This window comes from Talpa europaea, assembly GCF_964194135.1.
Source record: "Talpa europaea genome assembly, chromosome: 7".
Taxonomy (NCBI): Eukaryota; Metazoa; Chordata; class Mammalia; order Eulipotyphla; family Talpidae; genus Talpa; species Talpa europaea.
In genome coordinates, this window is record NC_140074.1 from 22,012,425 (window position 1) to 22,027,445 (window position 15,021).

Below are 15,021 nucleotides of genomic sequence, written 5' to 3' on the forward strand. Positions count from 1 at the left end.
CACACAAACAATGGGTATATATTTCTTCCTCATCTGAATCCGCAAAAGTTTATTATTTAGTCATCCTCACCACCATTCCTCAACTTTAAATTCAGAGTCAATGATTCAGGTGAAGAAGGGGACAATTAAAAAGCAGGGTATCTCTGACTCTCCTTCCCTTTCCAACTGTGCTACTTAAAATCAGTTTATATCCATTAAACATCTCTCTAGTCATTTATACATACTTTTCAATAGGAAGAGGATGTGGTCCAGACACAGAAAGTTTGTAGATAAACATGAGAAATTTTCTAAAAGCTTCAAAAAAAGGCCAATGTGAGAGTAAACAAATGCATTTGTTTGAATTGATGGATTTGGAGATCACTTTTCTCTCCACAGGTGTCACTAGGCCCAGTTGCATAAGTTGTTTCTCTGTTAGAAGTTCCCGAGAATAAGGTTCATAAAATTGAATGGCAGCTCCATATACCTACAGAGTAACAGAATTTCATTATAAGATTTGCTTTTAAAAACTAATTTCTTTTACTCTTATTCAGCAAGAAATATTTGCTCAGAATGCATCTGAAAGTTAAATGAAAATTCAAATCTCAAACATTCCTACATCATGTTACATATGTAGCTACTGGAGAAAACAGCTTGGCAACTTCTCCAAAATTTAAACAAAGAATTACCAGTCATCTATTTTGGGGCATTTGGGTTGTTTCCAGGTTTTGCCTATTGTAAATAGTGCTGCAATAAACATACGGGTACAGGTGGTCTTTTGAAGCAATGTGTTTGTGTCCTTTGGGTAGTTCCCTAGTAGTGGAATTGCTGGGTCATATGGTAGCTCCATTTTTAGTAGACTGAAAAACCTCCAGACTGCTTTCCATAATAGATGACTGGATCAAGAAGATGTGGTATATACACACATTGGAATATTATTCAGCAATCAAAAAAGATAAACTCATGCCGTTCACAGCAACGTGGATGGAACAAGAAGGAATTATACTCAGTGAAATAAGCCAGAAGGAAAAAGAAAAATATCAGATGGTTTCACTTATAGCAGGAATATAGGGGAACCAAATAAGACATCAGTGTAAAAAAATAATAACAGTACAAAACACAACAAAGCAAAACCAGACAATTATAAATCAGAGACATCCTGCAGGGAAGGAGGCAGGAGAGGGATCAGAAGGAGGGAGAGAGGAGCATAGGGGACTTAAGTGATGGTGCATGGATGCACTGGTGAAGGAAATTCTATGGGGACTACACTTGAGGGGGTGGGGGAAAGCAGACTGGAGCATGAACTCAAACAGATACCTATACATCAATGTTCATAGCCACATTATTCATAATACCCAAAATGTAGAAATATCTTCACTATCTTTAATAGTGATGGTAAACTTATAGCCTGTAGAATGAGGCCACAGATATATTGTTTGATCCACAAGTGTCAGTTTTGGTTACTTATACTTCTCATTAAAATTTCCAATTTTGGGGCCTCCCTGGTGGTGCAATGGGTTAATCACCGCACTATGAAGCAATTCACAGCCTCTGCAGCATGAGTTCGATCCCTGGCGGGCCAGGGAGGTGACCCATATGGCACAGCAGACCTCTCCTGTCTCGCCCGCTGCTCCCCTCAGCAGTATATTTCAGTCAGTCTGCCTGTTCTGTTCCCCACTCTGTCTCTGGTGAATTCTCTCACCCGCCGTATTTCTGGCCTGTACCCCGGCTCTTGTATGCATAAATAAATCTCTTTTTTTTTTAAGATTTATTTATTTATTCATTCATTCATTCATTCATTCATTCATTCATTCATTCATTCCGTCAGAAGCACGGGAGGGTGAGAGAATTCACCAGAGCAGAGCTGGGAGCAGAACAAACAGAGTGACGAAGTACACTGCTGAGGGGAGCAGCAGTCACAGCAGGAGAGGTCTGTGTGCCATGTGGGACCCTCGTGGCGGCCAGGGATCAAACCAGTGCTGCAGAGTCTGCGGGCAGCTTCACAGCCCAGCGCTCAACTGCTGCACCACTAGGGAGGCCCAATAAATAAATCTTTAAAAAAAAAAATTCCTATTTTGTAAATTTTCCTAAGAAACTGTTCTATGTCACTATTATTGTTTTATACATATTTTCCATTCTTGACTTACAAATAAAGCCTATACATGTCTTTTATAGGATATACACACTCATTTCTTTTGGGATATGCTCAAGAAACAAGGACAGACTTGTTTCTTTTTCTTGCTGATAATGGAGAAGCTATTTATAGGTTCTGCTTAAAGACCTTTGTTGAATATTTACATTGCATTATTTCTCCAGGCAATGGCCTGGGAGAACTTGCCATATCAGATTTCCACATCAATTTCCATTTCTATGTAAGAGGTAGTGCTGGATTTTTAGGTGTTTTTTTTTTTTTCTGATTAAGATTCAGTATGCATTTTTTTTTAAAGATTTATTTATTTATTTATACGAGCACTGGGTACAGTCAGAAGCGCGGGAGGGTGAGAGAATTCACCAGAGCCAGAGCGGGGAGCAGAACAGGCAGAAGGACCGAAGTACACTGCTGAGTGGAGCAGCGGGCGGCAGGAGAGGTCTGCGTGTCGTGGGGGACCCTCCTCCAGTGGCCGGGGAGCAGCCGGGGATCGAACGGGCGCTGCAGAGGCTACAGGCAGCTTCGCAACCCAGCGCTCAACCGCTGCGCCACCGGGGAGGCCCCAGTATGCATTTTTAATCTGAACACTCAAATTATCATCATCCCTGGAAAACTCTGAACCATCCACTAGCTCTGAAAATATTTCCCCTCCTTTTTCTAGTTTCTCCTTCTAGAATTCATTAAATATCTATTGGGCCTTATGATTCTGCCCTCTACATTTTTAAATACCTTTTAGGATTTGTGTTTTTCTGTGCCACGTTTGGGGTAATCTATCTCCCACTTTATTTTTCCTCCCTTCATGTATACATTCTCTGCTATTTAAAGCATTAATGAATTTTTAATTTTAAGAACCACATCTTTCATTTCTAGACAACTGAAGCTTTTTCTAATCTATTCATTTTTCAAAATATCCTTTTTTTAATTGATGTTTTAAGTCTACTAGGTCTTTAATCATTTCAATTATATATCCAATTTAAAATGTTTCATATTGTCATTCTACCATTTTAATATCCCAACCCAGCTAATCATTGTGGCTTTCTAATTCTTCCTATTGTACCTCTATCTTCTAACTTTTACTATACTCTCATTTTGAGGCCTGGTTTTGGGGGTTATCTCTCCAGAGAGAGATTTGCTTCTGTGGCAGCTCCAGGAGCATCAGCATCCTGATACCATGTTCATGTTGATGCATTACCTCAATTGTAGTATACATTTTAACCAAAGATACAATGTCAAATACATTTATATGACATTATTTTATGGGGGGAAAACAAACAAAATAGGCTTAACAAAGAGACAAACATATACCTTTTCAGCAGAGGAACCTGTCAAGACAAAAGTTGAAAAAACTGGAAGCGGATATTTGGTTTGGGAATCCCAACATTCAATAGTCGCTCCCATAGGAAGGCAGAAAAGAGGTACAGATTCTGAGAGCGGAAATGACTCATAATCATCTTCTGGATATCGAAAAATTAAACCTTTGGAGAAAGGAGACAAAAATTTTTTGAAAATAGTTATTTGTTTATGAGTTACATTGATACATACTAATAATATATTTTAATAGTAAATTTCATGGAAAATATTTATGTATAAAACTTCAAAATCAATTTTTCTCTTGTCACATCAGAAATTAAAATAAATTTACCCTTTGTTTTTCACCCATAGATTTACAGTTCATTCTAACATTAAAAAAATATACTAAGTAAATGTAAATTGTAATTATTCAACAGGATCACCAATCTTAATATATTATCTTCTACATACAACCAACATCTTTATATTGAAATAGAAAGAAAATTTACCAACTATTTCAACTAGTTTGCAAAATATTCAGGGAAGGGATAAATATTATGTAATAATGCCAAGGCAAGAGAAATTGTCACAGCCCCTAAACTCATCTTGAGAGAAGCAGTGTAAAAGACATGAAAAGTAACAAGACAGAAAGCCCTGTGACTAGTCGAGGGTATGTTAGACCGAGAAAATAGGAGCAAGAGCGCTTTGAAGAGCACACGAAGCCCCTTAGAATAAAGTAGCCAGCTACACAGCATCAGTTCATTAATCTCTGATGTTTCTAATATATAGACCACCTCTAAGTTAAATGATTGAAAATAAGCAGGAGAAATTTTTGAGTCCAAATTCATCTCCAAAATTTTTGTACTTTATAATACATGTCTCATATCAAATACCTGAATATTTTCACAGAACTTGTTCATGTAAGTTTTTTTATAAGTAGTACTTTCTTCCCACAAAAAATTTATATTACATAGAATCAATACATGACAATACTGTACAAGGCAATATTAAGAGTATCACATTTTAATATGACACTGAAATTTATTATTGTTAGTTGTTACCTTTATTTTTATACTATAAATTAAATGATTTGATTCATTAGTATGAATGCATTAATGAGAATAAGATTTTTCAGATATGAATTTGCCTGACTTTTCTGAAGTAAAACTTTATATTCCAAAAACTGCATGATCAAAAAGTAATTGACACTATTTCTTTTCACAAAGAAGTATTCCAGTATTTCTTCTATTTACAACTGGAGCATACCTGGATTTCAGTTTTTATCCCACCATACCAGTGGGATGAAGAGGTTAAATCTTTACAGCCCTTGACACTTTACTGTGCAGTAAGAATGTGGCGATAGATTTCTCAAACACTTCATGGCAGAAAAGTTTCTCAGGCCCTCCTCTCCTCCACATAGCTGATTCTTTGCAACAAGGGAGAAAGGAAGCAAGTCCATGGCAAGTAACATGTGGTTTCAAATCAGACACACAGAAATAAGAGAAGGAAATATAAGAAGTAAAGATGCAGTTTGACACCTTTTTGATTGCCAAAATATAAAAGGTCAGAGAGCAAGCAGTTTTCCACTGAATTGTTATATTAGTGTAGACTATAGGCTTGAATGTTTATTCTACATATGCTTGCTTGAGATGAAAGCTTACATTTAATGAATAACATGTTTGCATGTGGGGGGGCAGTAATATTAATACACCTTGTAAGTAATGTATTTAAAAAAACTTATGCTGCCCTTAAAATTCAAACTTATAGACAATTCAAACTATGAATAGACCAGTTCCACAAACTACATATGGAAGCATACATTATCTCTCCTAAGCAAACATTAATATATACCAGTAACTATAGTAATAGAGACAGATTTTTTTTTTTAATTAACTTACCAGCTTTATATGCTATTGCATTAGAAGCAGGCACAGACTTCTTATAACACAGAAACACACTGGAACCCCACTGTAAAACACAAATTAAGTTTTTTTAAAAAGTAGTAAAAAAAGTTGATTTTTAAATGTATTCTAAAGAAATTTTTCACAGGAGTCTATTTAAAAATATTAGACTGTATAGTACAAAATATAGCCAAATATAAAGTTGAGATCAATAAAAGAAAAAGTTTTAAAAACACTTTCACAAAAATTAAACTGACATAAAGTTAGTTTCAAATTCTACAGTCAACCAGGGATCACCTCTCTTTGAAAGAAAAGGCACAAAGTAGAATGGGCACTAGTACTCAAGCTAAGGGAGACTAGAATCACTGTGGTGCTTTGAAGTCATCCTCTCCACAGGCAAACCCACCTTGACCAACAGCCCCAGGCTTATTAGTCATCTTTGCCTATACCACATTTAAGCTTAGTTTGATATAAAGGTATTTCTCAAAATAAACCTGATCCAGTAGTAAACTTAACTCTCAGGAAACCATAAATCTACTATTTATCTTCAGTTTCCTTTTTCATTAGAGTCCCTTAAAAAATAAATATGTAAAACTACAGTATTTTAAACAGATAAATGTAAGGGGAGTTCACACACCCAGTCTCCCTGCAGGCATCCTTAAAGACATCACTGAAATTCAGAAGTTAATAAAACCTCTATAATAGTGTAACATAGGGCCTCCCCTGGTGGTGCTGGCGGTTGAACACCGTGCTTGTGAAGCTGTCTGCAGCCTCTGCAGCACCGGTTCAATCCTGGCCAGCCGGCGAGGGTCCCACATGGTGCGGCAGACCTCTTCTGTCTCACCCACTGCTCCCCTCAGCAGTGTATTTCATCAATCTGCCTGTTCTGTTCCCCACTCTGTCTCTGGTGGGTCCTCTCACCCTCCCACACATATGGCCTGTACCCTGCTTCTTGTATAAATAAATAAATCTTTAAAAAAAAAAATAGAGTGTAACATAGGCAATATTGGCACATACACCCCCCCCCAAGAAAAAAAACCCTCTGACTTCAAGTATCAATTTTCTAGATGAAATTATTCCAAATTATTAGCTAGCTAAGGATTTTAAATATTATTATAAATCATAAAAATTAGAGAGCTACAATAATAAAACATAGACTCATACAAGTATAAATAGATAATAAATAGGTAATAATAAATAATAATAATAAATAGGTAATAAATAGGAGTTCAAAAATTAGCCCTTTTTTTTTTTGGTTTCAATGAAACTTTGAAGATGAAACAACTTTAAACTTACCATTCCACAATTTAAGTTTTTGTCAACTTTGCAGAAAGTATGAGGAGGGGTTTCTCCTTTACTGGTTACAATAACACAGATATCAGTTACAGCCAGGGAATTCTGGGGTCGAATTAAAGGAGCCCTTCGGTAAGTGATAAAGATTCTTTGTGAAGTGGTTGAACTATTGTTGACATTGGCACAGCGACCATAGGGTGTGGCTTGGATCACCTCACATCCTGGAATAAGCCTCTCTTTCCCTTCATATAAAACTCTGCATTGCAAGGAGGGAACAAATACATAGATAGGTAAATACATTTCAGGTTAACGCTGGTTTTCTTGAAACAAAATAAAAATTTTTGGTCTTCCCTATTGTTCCCCAAATTTTAATTACAAACCCAATTGAAATTATTACTTTGGGAAGTATAATGCTCTTAACTACTATTTTTCAATAGCTAGAATATAGCTCTAAGAAGTATAAATAGGATCAGACAACTGTTCATTGCTTTTTAGAAGAAATATATAAAATAGGTAAGGGGCAACAACACAAACATCTTTAGTTGACTCCATATACGTTTTATCAAGTATTCAGATGTTTTCACAAAATTTTCTTTTATAACACATGTCAAAATTTTACCTTTAAAAATCCTTTGACTAAAATGACCAAACACTGTTTAAAGATATTTGAGATGAGCTAATAAAAGACATGTCATGGTCTTGGTTAAGAAGACTTAATATTGATGTCAATATTCCCCAAGGAGATCTACCGTCAATAAAATTCCTTTCTAAATCCTGCTGTCCCTTTTTGTAGGAACAGGCAACATGATCCTGAAGTTCATATGTAAGTACAAGGTACCTATTATAATCAAAGCAATCTGGAAAAACAAGAAGGAAGTTGGAAAACTCATACTTCTCCTATTTTAAACGTATTATATATCTACAGTCATCAACACAATGTGATACTGGCATATGAAAAATATATAGATGGGGGCCTCCCTGGTGGTGCAGGGGTTAAAGAAAGTGCCAGACACTGCAGCCTGAGTTTGATCCCTGGCCACAAAGGGAGCAGCTTACAAGGCACAGCAGCCCTCTCCAGTCTCAACCACTGCTCCCCCTCAGCAGTGTGTTTCAGTAGATCTGCCTGTTCTGCTTCCCACACTCTCTGGTGGATCCTCTCAACACCCCTCCCCAACCCCACACCTCTGGCTTACACCCCAGTTCTTGTATGCATAAATAAATAAATCTTTAAAAAAAAAGTAAAGAAAAATACATAGATCATTGAAATAGAATAGAGAATACAGAATTAATCCCTTACATTTACAGATCATTGACTTCCACAAGAATATCAAGACAATTCAGTGGTGGTAAAGAGTCTTTTCTGGGCCTCCCTGGTGACCTGGGGGTTAAGTCTTAGTGCTATCATTGTGAAGGCCAATGGCAATGGCCAGAGTTCAACGCCAGGCCAGGGAGCTACCCACATGTCACAGCAGACCTCTGTCTCACCCCAATGCTCCCCTCAGCAGTGTATTTCAGTAGATCTGCCTGTTCTGTTCCCCACTCTGTCTCTGGTGAATCCTCTCACCGCCCCCCCTTCTCCCTGCACCTCTGGCCTGCACTCCATTTCTTCTATGCAAAAATAAATACATAAAATCTTAAAAAAAAAAAAAAAGTAACTCCCCCCATCTTAAACAAAAAAAATGAATAGTCCTTTCAACAAATGGTGCTGGGGTAACAAGATACCTAAATGCAGAACAGGTTGGACACCTTCTTACACTACACACCAAAAATTTCAAAATGGATCAAACACTTAAATGTAAGAACTGATATTATAAAGCTTTTGGAAAAAACATAGAAATAAATCTTTGTCACTCTGAGTTACACAACACCTTCTTAGATATGACAGCAAAATAAAAGACAAAGAAGAGACAGACTGGACTTCGAAATTTAATACTTCTGTGTTAGAATTTATACTATCAAGAAAGTGAAAAGATAATCCACAGAGTGTGAGAAAATATTTGCAAACATGTATCTAATCAGGGAATTCTTTTCAGAACATGTAAAAAACTCTTATAATGCAATATAAAAAGATAACTAATACAATTTAAAAATGGGCAAAGGGCTGACAAAGGACATATGGGAAATCTCTGTATCATCCTTATAACAACTAAAATTGTTTTAAAATAAAACACTTATTAAAATGAGTTAAGAATCTAAATTGATAATTGTCCAAAGAAGATATGCAAATGGTCAAGCACAAGAAAAGATGCTTAATATATCACTAACAGGGAATTGCAAATTAAAACCACAATGAGACACCACTTTCACATTCACTGGGATGGCTTAATCAAAAAGACAATAACAAGCGTGGAGATAAAGAGATACTGGAATTCTTATACATTGCTTGTGGAAATAAAAACTGGGAAAGTATGAGAGTCCCTCAAAGGGTTAAACATAGTTTTCATATGACCCAGCAATTCTACTCCTAGGTATACAGCCAAGAGAAATAAAAACATACATCTACACCAAAAATGATCCACAAATGCTCATAACAGTATTATTCATACTATCAAATAAGTGGAAACAAGCAAATTTCAATCAACTAATGAATGGATACACAGAATGTGGACCAGCCATATAACAGAATATTGCTCAGTAATAAAAATGAATGAAATTTTGATATATGGTACAACATGGATAAACCTTACAAATATGTTGAGTGAAAGAAGCCAGATAAAAAAGACAACATGATTCTGTTTACATGGAAAGTAACAGGTTTATCTATAGAAGAAAGTAGCTTAGTGGTTGCACAGAGCTAGAAAGTGGGAAGGGCTATTGAAGGCTGACTGCTGACAGGTATGGAGTTTCTTTTTAGAATGATGAAAATATTCTAAAATTGTGATAACTGTAACTGCATAAATATATTAAAGACCACTGAACTGCACACTCTAGATGGGTGAATTGTGTGAAATGCAAATTGTAACTCAATGAAGCTGCTCAAGCCCAACCAAATAAAGGTTTCCTTGCTATCTGAAAGTAGAACTTCCTATTTGACATGATTTGATAGGTTCTTTCTTAGGCTTGGGAAACTCTCAAACATTTTTGTATAAAAATTAATGTTAATAGTATCCCCTGGCCCAAAATAGTAATTGTCAAATCATACCAAATAAGAATGTTCTACTTTCCAACCACAGGGGGTACCTATATTAAAATATAGTATAGGGCCTCCCTGGTGGCTCAGCGGGTTAAACGCAGTGCTGTGAAGCGGTCCATAGTCTCTGTGGTGCGGGTTCGATCCCAGCCGGTGAGAATCCCACAGGGCACCGCACATCTCTTCAGTCTCACCCACTGCTTCCCTCAGCAGTATATTTCATCAGTCTGCCTGTTCTGTTCCCCACTCTGTCTCCGGTGAATCCTCTCACCCTCCCGCATATCTGGCTTGTACCCCAGCTCTTGCATAAAAATAAATAAAATCATAAAAAAATAATAATAAAAATAAAATATAGTATAACATCTCTATATTTAAGTCAAGACAAGACTGATAAATGAGTAAGCAGAAATAATAATAAATACAAAAGAAATCTACTATATGACAAAGGTGATAGCTCAGTGCACTGAGAAAAAAATTAACTTTTAAAATTTAATAAGCAGTGCTTCCATAACTTAATTTCCATTTGGGAAAAAAATGCAATTCTATCTATATTTACACTATAAACCAGAAAGAAGTAAACAATGAAACGATACTAGTACTTTAAAATAAAACCAAGCAGTGGCCAAAGCTCAACTAAGACCCAGAATTCAGAGACACTAAAGGAAAGAATAAGAAAATAAACAACATATGCTAAATCTTGCATGAAAAAAACCACCATAAGCCAAGTTAAAAGACAGACAAACTTGGACAAAACATTGGATTGGGTTTATTTCACAAAAAGTTCACCTTCTTAGTTCATAAAAAGTCTTTTTTAAAAAATCAAAAGGTCCAAATCCTATTTTTAAAACAGAATAAATTAACAGAATAAATGGCTGACAAAAATTCAAAATCTGATCACATACTTTGTTGATGAGACTGAAGGGAAAGAACTCATAAATACTGAAGGTGGTTGCATAAAATTCCATAACCATAATGGAAGAAAATTTAGTAACATTTAACAAAATTAAACATGTATTCATCTTTCAATCCACCCAGTCCATTCTAGAATCTACCTAAAACTATACCTCCACATACATGGAACAACATATATGGAACAAAGTAATTTACCAATGTGTTGTTGTAAAAGGACAAGACTGAAAATAACCCAAATGTCTATCAATAGAGGTTTGACTGAACAAAGCACAGTGAATCCATACAAATAAGTACTACACAGGTACTTAAAAAAAAAAAAAAAAAAGATGAGAAAGATCTCAACGTTTAGATAGGGAATGATTCCCTATGATATATTGTTAGCTGAAAAAAGCAAAGTACAAAATAGTGTATACACTATTTACATTTTGCTTAAGAGGAAGAAACAGAAACACAAAAATATGTGTTTGTTTTGTAAAAACAGACAGTGAAAGGACAAATCAGAAACTGAATGAAGGAAAATAAAATTTGGATGGTCATCTATAAATCTTTATCTTAACAAACACAAAAAATAACACTGTCTTATTTACACAATACTTTATAGAGTACTGGTATTAAGTTCTATGGGAATATCAGATTTCACATATTCAATTTAAAATCCTTTCCAAAAAAACCAACCTATTATTAATAAAAAGGTCAAAAGTCTGGCAATGATGTTTCATATTAAGTTAAATGAGATGGGTGACTGTCTTTACAGTGACTACAGGCTCTCCAAATCTAGTGTACTTAATTAGAGGATAGGGTAAAACATTTAAGTCACCAAATATTGACTATTATTTGATGTGGAGAAAAATATTAACCATGATGACTAGTTTAATGACAAACATATACTTGAACAAACCTGGATCAGCAAAATATTATAGAAATTAGAAGTCTCGAACTGCAAGATATATAATCATTTGTTGCTTAATCACTGGGATATGTTCTGAGAAACAAATCCTTAGGTGATTTTGTTGTTGTAAAATATCAGAGAATGCAGTTACACAAACCTAGATAGTAAACCAACTACACACCAAGTTTATATGGTATAGCCTGTTGAGACCATTGTCATATATGTGATACAATCCATTACTGATCAAAACATTGTGAAGTGACACATGACTATATGAAAAAGCAAACTGCAATCTGAAAGCATCTAAGTATGACATAAATCATCATTATATTTTGCACAAATAATCTTAAAGAGCTTCACATACTTTCAATTATGAATTTATGATGAGGATATTAGGAGAAGGATGTGAAAAGACAGTCTCAACAGAGGGAACTGTAAGGACTGGAACACAAGGTAAGTACCTGGCTGGCTTCCCTTCAAGTGACATGGGTACCACCAAAATTTTATCCTATACCCATCTTTCTATGGCTATTACCTACCTTAAGAAACCCATAGAGAAAAAAAAGAACTGACAGTAAAATCACTATAGGTCTTGATTCACTCTACTGCAACCAATAATTTCTTTTTTTTCTTTTTAGATTTATTTATTTATTTATACAAGCACTGGGTACAGTCAGAGGCACGGGAGGGTGAGAGAATTCACCAGAGCCAGAGCGGGGAGCAGAGCAGGCAGAACGACCGAAGTACACTGCTGAGGGGAGCAGCTAGTGGCAGGAGAGGTCTGCGCGCCATGTGGGACCCGCCTCCGGTGGCCGGGGAACAGCCGGGGATGGAACTGGCAACGCGGAGGCTTACAGGCAGCTTCGCAACCCAGCGCTCAACCACTGCACCACCGGGGAGGCCCAACCAATAATTTCTTTTCACACTTTTTTAACTTCTTTCACCCTCCTCAAAAGAAAAGTCCCATTAAAGGATAATTCAGTCACTTAATGCTTTTGACATTACCCATTCAATCTGTTTCATAATTTTGAGATGTATAGGGTTAACAGGTAAAGTTAAAATTCAGCTGTGTTTCTATATACCAAGCAAGGAACAGTCCAAGAAGGAAATTAAGAAAACAATACATTTATAATAGAATCCAAAATAACCCAATAAAATACACAAGGATAAAACTAATCAGGGGGGAGGGGAGAGACTTGTACACTAAAAACCACAAAACTCCACTGAAAGAAATTAAGACCTAAATAAATGGGAAGACATTTAAATGTTCTTAAGTTAGAAGACAATTTGATATGGCTATACTTCCCAAATTGACCTATAAATTAAATGCAATTCTCATCAAAATTCCAATTGCACTATCTGCATAAAAGGGCAAGCTGCTCCTGATATACTTCCTGAGATGCTCTCAAACACCAAAAATATGTTTTTCTGAAGTAATGGTAATTATAACAAATATCTTAGTATTTGATAGCTATACATGGGGAAGTATTACAAGTCTTCTAAAAACACATCCTGGGGGCCTCCCTGGTGGCTCAAGGGGTTAAGCACCGCACTATGAAGCAACCCGCAGCCTCTGCAGCGCAAGTTCGATCCCCGGCCTACCAGGGAACAACCGACATGGCGCAGCAGACCTCTCCTGTCCCGCCTGCTGCTCCCCTCGTCAGTGTATTTCTGTCAGTCTGTCTGTTCTGTTCCCCACTCTGTCTATGGTGAATCCTCTCACCCCCAGCAACTCTGGCCTGTACCCCAGCTCTTGTATGCATAAATAAATCTTTAAAAAAAAAAAAAAGAATATCAAGTTTCTATTCCCCTGTACCACAAATTTTATTCCCCTCACTATAGCAAAAAAAAGAGTAAGTACCATACCCAATGTCAGTAAGGGGTGGTTTATCTCTCCCTCTCTTATAACAAAGGAAAAGTTCTGGACTTTTCAGACTTCCATAGTTCAAGTTTGCTTGGAGAGATGATGGAGTGGCTTCGACACAGGTGTAACCTTCAGGTACTGTTTCCCCAGCTGATTTGATAATAACTGCAATGTCTGTAATTGGAGCTTTAGGTCCAGTTGACTTAGTATCTAAGCGATTTATTTCTTGATCCAAAAGAAGAGATGTGTCAGTGAGGCCTGCCACGACAAAGTAGTCTGTCACTCTAGGCCCTTTGTCTTCTATCATGGCTGCTATTTTATTTCCTAGAATAAGGAAAAAAAAAAAAAAAAGACATTGATTTATTTTGACTCACTAAAATTACGTGCAACTTAACTGTGATCAACTAGCCACTTTCCAGTTGAATTTATAATTGAACTGTCATTCTGTAGAAAAAGCCTGCTTTGGTATCATCTTCTCTGTTTTTACCTTCGATAACAGTACACATTTATAGCATCAACTCATCTGAACAGCAACTCTGATGCTTTCATCTGCCTAAGGTTATGTTAAGAATAATCACACTGTCGGGGCCTCCCTGGTGGTGCAGTAGTTGAGCGCTGGGCAGCAATAAATAAATCTTAAAAAAAAAAAAAAAAAAGAATAATCACACTGTCAGAGATGAGCTATGGTGCTTTCCTTTGAGTAAAAGGAACTTAATGAACAATACTCAGGCTATTTAAAAAATCATTCTCTTTTAAGTTACAGAATTCCCAGAACTAAGTTTGACATTTCAACAAACTGAGTATGTCATGAATAAGTCAGGTCTAGCACAAACAAAAATAAATAGTAACATATTTATTTACTTATTTTTGATTCTAGAAATCTTTTTATATATATATATGATTTATTTATTTATTTATTCAAGCACTGGGTACAGTCAGAAGCACGGGAGGGTAAGAGAATTCACCAGAGCCAGAGGGGAGAGCAGAGCAGGCAGACTGATGAAGTACACTGCTGAGGGGAGCAGCGGGTGGCAGGCGAGGTCTGCGCACCATGTGGGACCCTCGCCTGGCAGCCGGGGATTGAACCGGCGCTGCAGAGGCTGCAGGCAGCTTCGCAACCCAACGCTCAACCGCTGCGTCACCAGGGAGGCCCAGTAACATATTTAAACCAGTTTCTTAACAATAAAACTATGAGTATATCCCTAATAGGTATGAAACTTTATGTAAACACCATGTAAAATAAGTGGTTTTAAGAATCATTAAATATTTCAAACATAAACATAAAAAAACACAAACACAACCAAAGACAAAATTATATAAAATACACATTAAGAGACTTGGTCTTACATGTTAGAAACCTAAAGAACATGAACACTGAAACAAGACTTCTATTATCTTTAAACTCAGTAAAATAAAATAAAGCTTCTGAGGTTTTAAATATTTCTATAGGTTTTATGTGCTTTTAAAAAACATTTAAGTAAGGGGCTTCCCTGGTGGCGCAAGGGGTTAAGACGCAACCTATGAAGCTCTCCACAGCCACTGCAGCGCGAGTTTGATCCCTGGCCAGGGAGCTGCCCACATGGCGCTGCAGACCTCTCCTGACTTGCCCGTTGGGCA

The 15,021-nt window shown here is 36.5% G+C and overlaps 1 protein-coding gene across 11 annotated transcripts in view; it reads right to left on the reverse strand.

Annotated features, from left to right (window-relative positions):
* DENND4C (DENN domain containing 4C) overlaps nucleotides 1-13,723 on the reverse strand; it is a gene marked incomplete at both ends in the record, with an annotated part of 65,751 nt that extends 52,028 nt beyond the window's left edge. For 8 of the 11 annotated variants that reach the window (XM_084239168.1, XM_084239169.1, XM_084239166.1 and 5 more), the window contains 5 exons: nucleotides 225-463; nucleotides 3,431-3,600; nucleotides 5,314-5,383; nucleotides 6,613-6,865; nucleotides 13,407-13,711. In XM_084239168.1, coding sequence (XP_084095294.1) covers nucleotides 225-463; nucleotides 3,431-3,600; nucleotides 5,314-5,383; nucleotides 6,613-6,865; nucleotides 13,407-13,711 — 1,037 coding nt within the window. Of the gene's footprint in view, nucleotides 1-224; nucleotides 464-3,430; nucleotides 3,601-5,313; nucleotides 5,384-6,612; nucleotides 6,866-13,406 lie in introns of all 11 variants that reach the window. The other 3 variants (XM_084239170.1, XM_084239162.1, XM_084239161.1) reach the window with 3 other exon arrangements.
* Nucleotides 13,724-15,021: the final 1,298 nt, after the last annotated feature.